The 15,818-nt window shown below is 41.8% G+C and overlaps 1 protein-coding gene across 2 annotated transcripts in view; it reads right to left on the reverse strand.

The window, feature by feature from the left end:
- kaznb (kazrin, periplakin interacting protein b) overlaps positions 1-15,818 on the reverse strand; it is a 188,526-nt gene that overhangs the window by 98,140 nt on the left and 74,568 nt on the right. For both annotated transcript variants that reach the window (XM_084736318.1, XM_084736308.1), the window contains exon 3: positions 14,347-14,554. In XM_084736318.1, the coding sequence (XP_084592444.1) occupies positions 14,347-14,554 (208 nt within the window). The remainder of the gene's footprint in view (positions 1-14,346; positions 14,555-15,818) is intronic.

Consider the following 15,818-nt stretch of genomic DNA (forward strand, 5'->3'; position numbering starts at 1 on the left):
GGTGGTGATAAATACAGGACGCCTACCAAAGAAAAGCAGAGTCCTTATGGACTTATTCCCCACAGTCCACTTCCTTCTCTGATGGAAAAAACAATAGAGTACTTTTCTGCATGCGAAGTTATGATGAGGGGCCCATGTAAAGGAAATGGGGGAGAAAAGGACCATAAGAAGGAGCGATAACAGTGAGAAATATCCTCATTAGTCAATCCCGCTCTCCTCTCCCAAGCCAATAAAAGCCAGTCTCATAATGTGCTCTTAACCCAAGTCATGACCTAGACACAGGAAATCCATATTTAAATGGCAGCATCTTCATCAAAAATCATCTGGGAGACAAAGACGGTGGGAGACGGAGACAGAGCCAGTGGGAGGGAAATGGTTAAATGAGCACTTTCATGAATCTAATTAGCATAGGGAGACATAGCAGTCTCGCTGATAGGAATAATATCATCTCAGAGGCAGAGTGTCATACCGGAAAGCAATTCAATGCTTAGTGTCACGGTTAAAGTACTCCTCAGTTCTCCTTGAATTGGCTTTCACTGACTTGCTCTGTGAAGTTTCATTCAGATAAAGCTTGCCTGGAAATTTTAAGTGCAGAGGAATGTCTGCTTGAGATGTATGCTGTCTTCGAGTTGGCATCCTTCTTGCGGCTCCCTTTCCTGGTTCTGCTCCACTGCCTGTCTGCCTGTAGACCTGCCTGCCTGCCTTTTTGCAGCCTCATTCTCTCTTAGGTGGCAGTTTGCATGAGGGCCCACATGGTGATGGCACTGCGGCCATCTGCCACCCAAACTGAAGGAATGCCACCACCAGCTGGCAGCCAGGGCAGCACTTCTGTCACCTCTGCTAATAGACCTAAGACACACATGGGTCAGCTGTCATCTGTCAACTCTGACCTGTAGCGAATGCTGCAACATGGAGTCAGTAGCACGCCACAATGCCCTCCTGCTGAACCACAAACTTGGAAAGATTTCAGAGCAATTTAAACAATACAGGCCAGCTTCCTCTGCCCCTGTATGGACATGAAAGTGGATACGTGCCGCCCAGCTGTCCTCCCTGCACTCTGTGCAGCCAAATCCAGCAGTGGAAACTCTCTCACAAGTCAAAGTCCATGGGGCTTCTGCATCCACTGTCAGCCTCCGTGGCTCTGTCAGTTCATTACTGGAGCTTGCATTCCATTACAAAGCAAAACAAATAACCAGAGTCATCATTTATTTAAGGCCATTACCAACCACTGCAGAACAAAGGCCGCCAATGTGCCAGTAAGTACTTCTAAGCTCTGTGCAGTTATTAAGTGCAGATACACTCAAATAAAATAGACAAAACATAGAAGACAAAATAAATTCAACACTCAAAAAGGACCTTAGGTATAAATTAACAAAACTGCAAACACTGCAATAAGATGGCTATTTTTCTTAAAGAACCAGTGTGTAGGATTTAGTGTCCCATCACCCTCCACTTTCCTTTCCCACACTCCCAAGCGTGTGGGAGAATTTACTGAGCCTATGAAACTGGTGATGCAACAGAGCCTCCATCTTTACCCTCTATAGCCAGGGGTATTTCAAGACTTTTTTGATGGGGTGGCCCAAGTGGGGCACTGATATATGCAGAGGTGGCATGCAGCATGCACGTCATGCACACATTAATACCATTAGTATTATTTCTTATATCTAGTTTAATTACTAACATTACATTATCTTACAGTTTCTTATTCCTGTGTTTAAGGTGTATTTCAAAGATAAATAGTCCTACTTATCACAGCACAACAAAGTGACACTACATAAATATAATATGAAGTTTCCATACCTTATTCTTTAAGTCCGTAAAAGAGAATTTCTCCATTGTTCCCCATCCTTAGGATGTGATACTCCTAAATTCACCCTCCACACTCCATCATGGAAACTACTTTTATTTTCATGATTTATTAGTTAAACCAATTACTAATTTATTAAATAGGCTAAATTAAAAGTAGGCTACATACAAAAGAAAACAATGTACATTTAAAAATACTCATCATGGTTGAAACTGAGGTCCCGCCTCTCCCCGGACAGCTAACCAATTACATTCAGGGATAATAAAGTGGCACTTGGGGTGGGCAATATGATTCCAGATTAGTGTATTGATACATCTTATCAGGACGCGCATGTGTCATGTGTCATTTTTGCCATCAAGGGGCTGCCACTGTAACTTTCCTCTGTTTTCTCTCTTGTCCTGCCTCTACCTGCACCACTCTTGCCTTGATGCCTGCTGCCGCGATCACACAACAAGCCCTCCCTCCTCCCTCTCTTGTGTCTCATCTTTATTTACTCCAAACAGGCCGCGCTGAAAACAGCGACAGAAGTGACATTGTACCACGTCACACCATCAAACTTTCATAACGCGCAAGTGAAGAATAAGTTTTTATAGGTTTTATAAGAAAGATGAGAAACGCTGCTGCAGATCATTTATGCAAAACGTGTCTGACAGCAGAGTACAGAGACACGAGTCTGACCCACAGAGACATCATGTCACTGTGAGAGCAGGTAACAGAACATCACTGTTTCTCCACACTAATCAAAACCACAGCACTCTTCATATGAAACAGAGCAGCAGATCATCTTACTGCAAAAATATTAATATTTTAATCAGTTTTAAAGTTTGTTCACAGATTCTCATTTAGGCTACGGGATCTCATTTACACATGAGACTCATAATAAGAAGTTAACACCACTGAAATGTCTCCTTCTCTCTGTCTCTACTGTTATTATATTTAGTAAAAGTATCAGGATTTCTTTTTGCAACTAAAAGCACCCTACAAATGCAGCATTAGTTGAATGAAAATGTAAAGATTCACACATTGTATTGTCTTGTATTGCATCATATTGTATCGTACTGTGACAGAGCTGAATCGTATCAGACCAAATCGTTTGCCCTTTAAAAATCTTAAGATATATCATATTGTAGAACATGTATTGAGATACGAATCGAATCAGTTTCAGTCAGTGAGATACACACCCCTAATAACTGTAGATGTAAGTTATCAGACATTTAAATTAAAAGAAAAAACATGACTATCTTGCACCATTTAGCATGACATCAACATCCCTGGTAGGAGTAGGCTCTATTTAACATCAAATTAAAAAAACAAAAAAAAAAAAAAAAAAACTTCTTGTTCATTTTTGGGACTATGAACTTAAAAATTCAAATTATAACCTATGAGCGTGAACTAATTCATTTTAATCTCTGTGAAGTGAACTTTGAGTCACCTCTTGTGAAGTGTGAACTTGTACAACACTGTTCTGTAGATATAATAGGCTCATTCTAAGTTAATGAGCAAGCCAATTAGCAGCACTTCTTTGCTCTGTGTAGTATTCACTGCATGCATCAGTTATATCTCTTTTGGTTGGTTTCAATTTTGTTTTTGTTTTTGTTGTGGAAGTTTGTTTTGATTTGCATTCTGTTGTCATTTTTTTAAACTTTCCCTGATCTACTTCGACACTCAATATAATGATTAAATGTTCTATATTAATCGCCATTTAATTTCAGCTGTGCTCAAAGAAAGCAATGCAACAGAAATGTCACGAATTCCTAATTTGACAAAACTGTAGGCCATTAGTTTACCAGAATTTATGAGGATAATGAGGACCTGTTAGATCACTGCCTATGTCTGAAAACATCCATGTATTCTGCATCTTCTCCGAATGTAACAGCAAATACTCCCACCCATCACGGCACTGGTATTTTCATCTGGTTTGGGAACCCCAGGAGTCTTTGCTATGCTGTGATTAGTTCTTTTACTGGAGGAAGTCTAGTGAGGAAGAGGAAGAGAGAGGGAGCAATGTGAGGGGAGTGAGGGGCTGCCTCTCTCTGGCTATTGTTTGGACACAGTTCCTCTCACGCTGCATTGACCACAGACAGGGCGTGGCAGAGGGAGGCCGGGGGGGGGGGGGGGGGGGTATTTGGGTGGTGATGGATACAGGGGGAAGGTTACAGCGGTATTGCATACTTTCTCTGCATGTGGACAGCGAACAGGAAGGCGGGTGGTCCCTGGAGAGCGTTACAGAAAGAGAAAGAGCTGGAGTGGGTGGGATTTTGCCCCTGTAGTTTGCCGCTGTGTTCTCAGCCCTGCTCATGTGCACGATGAAGTAATGAGAGACCCGGGGCCTCTGACAAACTCAGGCCAGATGGGGAGAGGATTCTTCCCCACAATTACTCTGCAGCAGAGAGCATTACAGCCAGTACAGCTCCTCCTCTACTGAGAAAAGATAATCACTGGGTCTTTTAGAAGAATACTTCATCAACACTATTTTACAGTCCACTGTACAGTTTGTGAGGATGTCTTTAAATATTTCAGCTGTGTTATCTTCCTCTATCCATGAATACTGTGTCCTAGTGCACTGCAATGTCTCAGTGGCACATATAATAGGGTTGCAAAGTTGCTGATTCAGGAAGTATTTTTCACAAATCCATCTGAAAGCTTCCTTTAAAGGATATTTTCAATGTTCCCCTACACACTGAAGAAACATTTTAAAAAAGGATAAAGAAACAGTGCATTTTTCTTTGTAGAGAAAAAGTAAAGGTTTGTGGGCTTTTTTATCACACTCAACAAAAAATGTTCCTTGGAGTCAAGGACCATGACTGCCACAAACAATAAGGAAAAGGGAAGAAAAAAAAAACATCTTAGTCTTAAAAAAAGCCTTTAAAGGTCAAGTGTGTAATATTTACAGAGATCTATTGGCAGAATATGGCAGAAATGAAATATGATCGAGTGGGTGACTAGTATTTCTGGTGCCAACTAGTTTGGTGGCGACATTTAATCGTTAAGTCAACTGATTGCACACATTCTTAGTTCAGCTTGGTCTTCTTAATGGGCTGAATGTCCATATTTATATTTTTGAGATTTAGGGTAGAGTCCTGCACCAGGTCAGGTGCATGTTCTGTAACAGGTAAAAAATATACAGTATTTATATAAATTCATAGGTGTGGGCATGGTTACAAAATTAAATAACTGCAGGCGGGCAGCAGGGGAAAACCATGATATAACACATACAACACAATAATATGCTTTTTTTCCCATGGGTGACCCCTGTGATTTCTGGCGCCTCCCAAGGGAAGCCCGGACCCCAGATTGGGAATCAGTGATGTAACGATAATTAGAGGGCCTGTAAAGCATGATACACATAGTTAAAAGTCCTAGTTCTGTTGTGCTTTATATCAGCATTTACAGAAAGCATCCTGTCCAATCAAATTTTGAATTAACTGTTGTGTAATATTTAATGGCTGACACCAACACCTGGTAGAAACATCAGAGTCTCATATTGTAAACAATCTGACAATACCACAATGGCCATCAGTGGTAATTGTATAAATCTGTTTATCAGAAATCATGCTTTTTTTCTGTGGTATGGTGGGTGGTTGTTAATACTAGAATAACAATGAGCCACTGTCTCAATGGAGCAGAAGCCATTTACAAGCAAGAAACAGAGCTGTACTCAATTCAAATCACTTTGTCAGTGCAACTGGGAACCAAAAACGCAGCTATAGTTGCCAAATTCATTAATTTGACCCCTAAACCAAAAGCGAATCATTACATTTCCCAAAGCAGATTAATAAAGAAGTTCTTCTTCTTCTTTTTAAAACTGCTGAATGTTTTTATCAGGTTACAAAGCATGAACTTCAGCCACCACTCTCTTTTCTGGCAACACACAATTGTACGCTCTGAGCTGTCTCTCTTCTTGGGAGTTGTAGTTGACCTCATACAAGGATTTATGTCTTGTACCTTTAGCTTTCATTGAATGAACCAGATACTTTAAAACACAGTTGCTCATCTTTTGTTCAGCCTGGAGGAAATTCATCCCCGCCCATGTCCTGGAAGTGCTCCAACTGCAATTCACCGACCGCTGTCTATGCCAAAAATTACTTTAAAAGGATAGTTCGAATTATTTGAAGTGGGGTTGTATGAGATACTTATCGATAGTCAGTGTATTAGCTGCAATGCCTACTGGTCTGCCCCCAGTTTGGAGAAGCAGAGATGAGTACCAGCACAGAAGCTAAGCATTGTACAGCTGTGGAAGGGGTCAGCAACAAAAGGTATTTTAGCTACTTAAAAAAGGTTCACCTAAAAGACTCAATATCAGTTTAAATGTATGTTTTATTTTGAATATTTTTACTATTTCACTTTCCTGTCAGACAGCCTTTTCAGGACGGGAAACCGCTGTTATATAAGGCAAACACTGCTCTCTCCAAACCAACCACACTAGTTTGTTTGTGTTACTGTGCAACTTCAGTGTTTTTAAAGAATAGTTTGGTTACACTAGAGCACAAACAATCTGATCAAAGGAGTGGCAGACCATTAACTCCTGTGTCCTGTGGGGTAAAATTACTGAGTTTGGTTGATTTGGAGTTGCAGTTTCCCATCAGAAAAGTCTCTCTGACAGAAAAGTAAAGCAGTGAAAATATTCTGAATATAGAGTGCACTTAAGCTGATATTGATTTTTTTTAGGTGGGCCTTTTTAAAGTGACTGAAATACGTTTTATTGCTGACCCTGTCTACAGCAGTTCATTGCTTCACTTACGTGCTGGTACTCCTCTCTTCTCCTCTTAACTGGGGGTACGCTGACCAGCATTTACTGTAGGTAATACACTGACCATCGAAGTACCTCATACAACCCCACTTTCCCCACGTTTTAACCTTCAGCCCCTTATTTTATCTTGACCAGCAAGGGCATCACCAACCATGGTGGTCTGGGACAAGAAAATTGGTAAATTCGCACGCACATCACTGCTTTCTCCTGTTGTGTTCACATTGTTCCAGGCGTCTCCCTGTTTACTCCCCATAGCCGTATGAGTCACCAACAGCTGCCTTATGGTTGTGTTTTAGAGAGGTTTATGGATCAGTATTGGCAGACTCTCATGGGTCCGTGATGAACACTTTCTCACTGACCGACTGCGGGGCACTGATCTACCGAGAGCATAAATAATGTAATATCCCATAAGGTTAGCTTATATTGATTTTAGAGGACAAAATATTTTCATACAGGCTCTGTTCCCTGAGACAAATTGAGTGTGAGCTAGATGTTTTTTATTCCTCGCAGGTCAGACGGACATTAGGTATGGCAGCAACGCAGTCGATTGGTCAGCATCGTTTAGGAATGTTAAACAAGGTCTTGACATCAATGTGATGGATTAAGAGGGAGAGCCAATAATAAAGGGGTGTCATCACCTCGGCAGTGCATACATTAGTGTCAGTGGCTTGAATAAAAGGAGGCAGGTTGTTTGTAGCGGCCAAAGACCTTTCCAGTGACTCTACTGTACTCAAAAAACAAAGATAAGACAAACAAAAACAATCTCTTGTAAACAGAGATAGTCTAGTAGGAAAAATAGCCTCCCATGCACCCGAATGACATTTTTTTGTAATCTGGTTTTTAGGACCCTAATGTCATCTAATTGAAGATTTTTGATGTTGCCATAGTCAGTTAGTGTCCCATGGGGTTTGAATGACACCCATCTTGAATTTATGTCAACACGAAGTCCTCAACCTCAACCAGACATCACATAAAAAAATTAATAAATAAGTAAATAAAAGGAACCCACTTTTTCATATAATACTGACACCAGGAATCAAATGGACAGGTCACTGACACGGTGCATTGTACGTATATCAAAAAAGAAAATGGAATGAAAGTCATAGAATAAAGCATTAAAGTAAGAATATGATGTAAAAGACTAAGAATGTGACATACAAGTCTGATAATATGGTACGAACATCAGAATATGGCATAAAACTCTGCTAATATGGAATAAAAGTCTGAGAATATCGCATTAAAGATATGCTTAGAAAAAGTATGCAAAATGTAAAAAAGCAAAACAAAGTTAATCCTGATGAAGACAGAAAGTTTTTGGTTGATTTAATCTTTTGCTCTTCCCGATTAATTCAGTAAGAAGGACAGGCTCCAAGGCCAGCAGGAACAGCAGGCTGGAGTGCTGTGTTTATAGCCTTATTGGACATCTGTCAGAGATGTTATTGAAGCTCCACAGGGAAACGGCACAAATTCTGACATTTTGGCTCTGTACAATATATTTGCAGGAAGTCAGTTCATGCATATTAAAACACCTTGTCTGTGCGGCTGCTTTGATCCTTCACACGCAGAGCCAACAAATGGACTAACAAACAGCCCGGCCTTGAGAGGGATACACACCTAAAGCACATTTAATCTCCCTAAGCCACTGGACGCTGACGCTGGCTCATCACACACCAAACGGCCTAACCCAAGAGATCTCTCAGACGAAATCATCTTAAACTTAAAATCTTAAAAAAAAAAAACATCCTTAAGCTAAGCGGTTCTCATGCTCATCCCTCTTTATGGCGGTGAGGTGAGGGCTCTGCTGCGTTAGAGGAGGCTGGTGGAGGGCTGTGGGGCCGCCTGTGCTTGATTTGATCCGTCACCTGACTGCTGGCCTGGCCTCTGGGAACAGGAAGTATGACATCACTTCTCTGACATTCAGGAATGTGGGAATGTCAGGCCGCCGGTTCACACTGCCAGAACGAAACAGAGCGAGCAGAATGGACACAACAGATAACTCAATGCAGCTGCGTTATTCCGACAACAAAGACTAAACACCGAGGTTGTTTTTAGACCAAGTTCAGCCTGTGGGGGGGACCGATGGGCACCGATGCAGGGTTGTCCAGCAAATATGATGAACCTGGCTCAGCAAACAACGAAAGATTTAATTATTGTAAAATGCCCCCTCACAATATTGTGAACCGCTGTTCATTGTTTGGACATCTAATAAGCCTTCCAACACATTCATCTGTTAATGATTCCTGGATCGTGTTTTATTATCTCACTGGTAATCAAAAACAACATGACCCCAACAACAATTACATTTTTGAAAACGTGGCTGTTTTGTTATAAATGTTCACTCAGGGTGCTTTCACACCTACTCTTGGTTTTTTGGACTATCTAGTTTGATCTGAACCAAAATTACAGATCTGAAACCTTCCCATGGACCATGGTCTAGACCAAACAGCCAAGCCTTGGTCTGACCGAAAGACGTGGTCTTGGTCTGGATCAAACCTAACTTTGGTTGTGTTTATATCTAGGGTGAAAACATTTTTTGGGGATGGTTCAGGCTTTCAGACCGATTACAGAAAGTTCTGACTGGCTTAGTCAGAGCCAGGAAAAAAGAAAAACAACACAACAAAACAAATGGGCCGTGACAGCACATGCAGAGAGGAGAAGAACAAATGTTTAAGGGACTTTTCACACCTACATCGTTTGATCTGGACTTGCAGACTTCAGTTTGATCCAAACCAGAATTACAGGTGTAAAACGTCTCCCAAGACCGTAGTCCAGACCAAACAGCTTAGCCTTTGTGTTACTGGAAGAGGCGGTCTCGGTCTGGCTCAAACTAAACCAGGAACCACTCAATTGCGAGTATGGGGGGATGCACTTCACATAGGTGCTGAGGTATGTCATGCATAGCTCTTTAATGCCAACTAACTGGGACAAATGCATACAGAGGAACAAACATGTGGATTTTGGTTTGGACTTTCAGGTGTGAAAAGGTCCTAAATTGACATCTACTCCAATTACTTTATTGAAAGAAAAAACTCACAAAAATTTCAACAGTTTATTTTCCATGAGGATGAAAGATAAAGGAACACAACTGAGCTGACAACACGCCATTGTCAGACACATACCTATCTACAAACCAATCAAGGTCAAGTACAGGTAGATGCAGATCATGTAGGTGCTGATGATGGGAAATAGTTGCAATCTGCAACCAAAAGTAACTGGGTCAAATGTATACAATATGACAAAAAATGAACATTGGTTCAGACTCACCCTAACAGTCCAAAACCTGGACGCGTCTGCAACATCAAACATGTTCAGAATCTGCAGTTATTTCACCAGTCAAACAAGCTAACTGTAGCTTAAGTCTTAACAGTGTACAAGCATAGACCAGTGATTGTGATGTAAGCTTACATACTTTTTGGGTACACAGAGGAATAAAGAGTACATCCACTATGCAGCAGAAGAGGGTAAAATCAACCCTGCTTGGTACTTGTATATGTTTCATGAGCACCTCATTATAAAGATAACACACAGTCATGGAGGTTACTTTATTTGCATTGGAGAAAAATGAGTAAAAAGAAACGAGGGAAAAAGCAACAGCAGGAGCGACGATCTCTATTTCTGTTCAATAACTTACAGCAATTGTTGTTGTGATTTGTTCACTTTGTGCTGCTCACCTCACATCACATCCTGTTTATGTGTTTGAAGCAGAAATTTCACTTCCATAATGCTGAGGGACTTGCAAGACACAGTTTAAATACAAATGTCCAAAATCAATGCAGCAAAGGGATGTATGTGCCCTAAATTCCCCACAGTGTAACTTCACATCATTATAACATCAATGCTATTCTCTCAGAAGACCTTATACAACTGATGGTGTGTGAAATCAGTGGAGTGCCCCTTTAATTGCATCTTGAGGAGGCATTGGATTAATTCCCGAGAACGTGCACAACCAAAGCTCTGAGGAAACGCAGGATAAGGCGGGTAGCCGTGATGCACATGCTAAAGAAGTAGTTAAAAACAAGTATATCAGGGCCATCATTATAGAAAGTTTTGAAATCCTGTCTTATCTCAGTTCAGGATGACATTAGGAGTTTTGGTATTACAGACACATGTGTCGTAAATTAATTTTGGGGAAAAAAAAATTATCTTAGGAGAGGAATTAAACTATTACTGTCGTAACTGAAGAATTTTCTGAATTCACATGGCACAGACCTGGTACTAAAGTCAAAATAAGCACAGCACCACTGTCGGTAGATCTGCCGGGCGCTGACAATGAAGATAGGAAACAACATGAACACCAAAATATCATCACTGAAAGCCTACTCAGATTGTATGATGACACTTTAAACTTTCCAGACCATGTATTAATGTGCCTTAATCAACAAAAAAAAATTAACTTAAATTAAACCTGTCTTTTCTTGCCCATCATAGCGAGATTACTCGCCAGTGACAAATCAAGTGAGGCAACCGTTCATATTAGATCAGAGACATAGATAACAGCCCTGTCTCCTGGAAATTACCTGCGTATGATAATAAACTGTTTTTATAATTGCGATGTGGTGACAACGTAATTCCTGCCTTGATTATGTTCAGAAATGCAACGTTTCTTGGAGTAAATGAATGAATGCATTTATTTAGTACACAGCTTTTGAGAATGCTCAGTTCTGATTGGTCAATTCTACAGTCTGTTATTTCTGAATAGCAGACCGCAGTGCTGATCATATATTCTGGAGGACTTAGTAGAAGCAACAAAATAATTTTTAAATCAATATTTCGTGTCAAATTTTTCCTTTTTCAAGTCAGTAGGTGTGTGATAAGCAGGATAAGGTACAGCCGGGTCCTGCATCACCCTGTGTGGGTTTATTTCACAATAATGACCTGCTTGCTGTGTATTATCCCTTACATGATGCACTGGAGTCGGCAGGAGGTGGGTAAGATGGATGGCAGGTGTACAAAGTGCAATTCTGTGACACCAGAGTCCAGGATTTGCACCCAGTCTCCTAAAAGCGACAGTTCACCCAAAAATGAAAATTCACTCAATATCTTCTCACCCCTGTGCTGATGTGACAATGGGTGAAGATCTCCAGTTCACAAAACACTCCCGGAGCTTCAGTGGAAAACAACTTTGCAGCCAAATCCAGTACAATTGGAGTGAATGGTGACCAGTTTTAAAATGTAAAAACAGAACACAAAAAGCATACTGCTTGTGTGGTGTAATCCAAGTGTCTGTAAGCTGCGACATTAAAATTTGACCCAAAAAGATGCAATTTACACCATGTTTTTAGCCTAAATGTCAACTGTAGCCTCTCAGACTGGAGCTGCGTGGGTGAACTGTTGCTTTAAGGTTTGAGAGATTATCACAAAACATAACATTGTGATACATAAGTGTATTAATATTTTCTTACACTACTAGATATGATACAGCCATGACTTTTGAAATTGCTTCTGTAATAGGAAGATTCTTCCTATCTTTGAAATTGAAGTTAAGATAAGCAGTAAATTAGTGTATCTGTAATGAGGCCTCGCCACTCTAAAGCCACATTTCACACAGATCAGCCGCCAGCGTCAGCAGCCGCTGTCAGGAATCACCTGCTGCTGAACTACATATGCCCGACACAGGAAGCCATTTAATGGACACTGACAGCAAGCTGCTTGGTATGGTATGATCTCAATGACCCCCAGGCTTCCAAACACATCCAGGTCAAATTCAAAACACACACTCCCTGAGGCCAAAGACCTGCAACATGAGGCCTTTTTTCAGACAAACTCTCTGATCTTGCAGCCAATGAAAAGATTCTGTTGTGTAATCCTACATTCTGTTGTAAGCTTTATGTCTGCCATGGCTAATTATTTACTCAATAAATTGATCTGAGCACAGACAGAGGTATCTGCTGTTCAGTTCACACATCAGGGCAACAACGGGCAAACAAGATCACAGGGACTTTCCTCTCTGTGCTGTTGTTCCAATCACTACAAAATAAAACCCATCATTAATGGATCCAAGATGTCAGCTATATAAAAGTAGTAAGAGGGTTTAATTAGATACAGGCGATCGTCTTACACAAGCTGAAGCAAACATAAAACAGCTATAAAGATTGCAAGCATATTTAGCAACAACTAAATATAAAGCAGCATTTATTATTCATAGTCTTTAGGTTAAATGTGATATTAGAAAGCATAAGTGAAGCCAGAACGTCAACATTTTTAGCTAATGAAGCCAAATGTCCCATGAAAACTTCAGTTTAAAGCTTATTCCTCATTCATCACATCTCTTTCCCAGCAAAGTGATGGTGCCATGCTGTCGCCAGCCCCCGTCAGAGATGTTGGCATACACTTCTTGGGCCTGAAGCTCAGTTTGGAGACTCCTTGCCAGACTCGGGGAGAAAGCGGAGAAGGAGCCAGAGCTTGAGGGAGAGCAGCCCCAGAGGAGCCCAGCTGCTGCCTGGGAAACCAAACCCCGGCCCGGCTCTGGCCCGCGCTCTCTAACCCCAACCCCTCCCGTCTAATAACAACACTCAAGTATGTCTCTTGAGGTGCATTTCCACCAAAAGTACCAGGAACTTTTAGTCCCAGGGAATAAAATGTTCCCGCGGCCCATTGTTGTCTGTTTCCATCATGAGGATCGATAATGATAATGTATGAAAAAGCAATACAAGCAACTGCACTACACCTCCAGTGCAGTAGGTGGCGATAAGAAGAAGACAAAGACTGTACAACAATGATGATTCCATAAAAACCCACGGACAGACAGACATCATCATTTGTACTTTACTGCTTTGCAAATGGGATCACTACATTAACACTGGAAAGAAATCAAGCACTTATAGCAAAACAAATTCAATACACCATGAAACCTGGACAGATTTTATGGATCTTTAAGCTTTCTCCTGTGACACCCTGTTAATGTCACGAAGAACAATGAACAAAAGAGCCACCTTGTGGTTGCAGAATTTTAAGCATGGTGGCTGAAATAAAATGTTTCGAGTACACAGTATCAGAAATGTTCAGCGCTGCAGTACCTGCCTCCAAAGCTCCTGAACCTTTGGGAAGTCGTACCCCTGAGCTGGGATTCTGGTCGAAACACAGTAACTTTTGTTGCTGACTTTATTTTAGAGCCCACTAATAAGATGTAACAAGCCACACTTTGTATCAAATTAGACAAGACTTAGAAATAATGTGTTCTTAGACCCTTTATTAGACCTTTCTTATACTTTCTTGGAGGGTAATTTGGGACACATTACAACAAAAGCAGACTGTGAATTTAAGTGTATCTTTTCCCATTGTTATACCCTTATTAGACTTAATTAGAGGGTAATTGGTGTGTGCTACATTGCCTATTTTATGGGACTAGCCAAAGAGGGTGTGTTTCAAGTAGCAGATATATGATTTCACCTTAGTTTACAGTACAGTTGTGTTGTAATGTGTCTCTAATTACCCTCTAATAATGGTCTAAAAAGGTCTAATACTAAATATACAGAACATATTGTTTCTAGTTTTTGTCCAATTTAATAAGAAGTATGGTTTGTTGAATCTCTTTATTGTACTGTAAAATAAAGTGCGACCAAAAGTTCCTCCAAAGGGTCCTACTTCCTTGGGAAAGTTCCTGTGGTTGAAAAACCTTTGCGCTCTTTTCCACTGTCATTCTGGTGTGGAGTTTGGCGGAAAAATCAACCGGCTGCACATTCCCAGAATACTTCCCGCTGCTGATTTCAAAACACTCACACATGTTCATGTTCTCAGAGAGAGGGGACATTCACACGCTCACATAACATGCCCATGCTGTGACACTCACCCCGGTAGTGGACGCTGTCATCGTGGTGGTTGTGCTGATGGTGGTTCTCCAAGGCAGGGGGGCTGCTGGCGCCCAGCTCTGCTAGTCTGCGGCTGGTGGCTGAGAGCTCGGAGCGCAGGTTGGTCACTTCCTGACTGGCAGACTGGATGGCCCCATCAATCCTCTGTGCCAGCTGTTTGTTGTCTTCCATCATTTTAAGGATTTTCCCCTGAGGACCAAATCCACACAGAGCAGCATGATGTCAAGTGGAGCATTAGACCCTTTCCTCTTCCTCCTCTTATCCCCCTCTTCTCCTCCTCCTCCTTCTCCTCCTCCACCTGTGCCTCTTCTCTCACAGTTTACTTCGCACATAAAAAAAAAAGCCAGAAAACGCCGGTCCCTCTTCTGCTCTCCGCTGAGCCGCTCAGAGATGATGTCTACCTGTTACTGCATGAAGAATAACGTCTGTGTGGCCAAGCAGTCAGAGAAATGTGCAGGGCAAAGGAGAAAGAGAGTGAGCGCGGGAGAAAAGAGAGAAGAAGAGAGCACAGAGAAAGAGAGGAGAAAAAAAAAGACAGAAGAGGAAAAGAGATGCAGCTCAGCAGGCGGAGGGGAAAGTGAGTGCTCCCGCCGAGGAGAATGTGCTGTGAGCAGCTGCTCTCAGAGAGGACCCAGCACACACTGAGATGACATGCAGCCTTTTAAATGGATTGTACCATGTGCTGGAGGACCAGGGGAGAGGCAGGGGGGACACAGTTGGACTGAGCTGCTCTCCAGCAACTCTCTAACTACAGAGCGTGTTGTGTATCCCACACCCTATGGAGTCTGTAATGAGTTACAATCGGGGCTGTAATGGGGGGGAAAAGTACGGATTGTTTCTCTTTACTTCTTCTTCCTCCTCTCACCGTGTCCCCGCACTCTGAGCTTTGGCAGCACTTTGACAAGCACTCGTCAAGCCCCTCTATATATTTTCCCTCCTGCTCCCACATTCCCTTCCTCCCTCTCACTCCACACACCCGCTGTCTCTTTGTCTCTCCCACCCCCCTCTTTTTTCATTCCATTATATATTCATTTCTTTGTCCTGGGAAAGCTCACCCCCACATCGGTGCTGGAAGGGGAAGGGGGCTGGCTCAAGCCGCCCAAGGGGAAAACATTTCAACTCTGAGAGCAAACTTAGCAGAGGACAGAGGCGCAGCCCTCTAATGGGCTAAACACAAAGGGGAGAGGCCCGGAGAATTACAATCGAGCTGTGTAGCGAGAACATAGTGGGAGCTTTGCTTCTTTGATCAAAAACAGTTGGAAGGATTATATTTCGGCTTATCCGTGGGCCCCGGCAAACAAACATCCACCGCCATCAATTCTTATCTATACAGCTGTAAAATTCCATCACACACACACACAAAAAGGTTAGAGACCGTTCATCTTAACTTAAAAACAATCCCGGATATTGCTGAGCCATCACAACTTTGAATCTGCATGTGACATTTCATTTC

This window comes from Lutjanus erythropterus, chromosome 2, assembly GCF_056507025.1.
Source record: "Lutjanus erythropterus isolate fLutEry1 chromosome 2, fLutEry1.hap2, whole genome shotgun sequence".
Lineage (NCBI taxonomy): Eukaryota > Metazoa > Chordata > Actinopteri > Lutjaniformes > Lutjanidae > Lutjanus > Lutjanus erythropterus.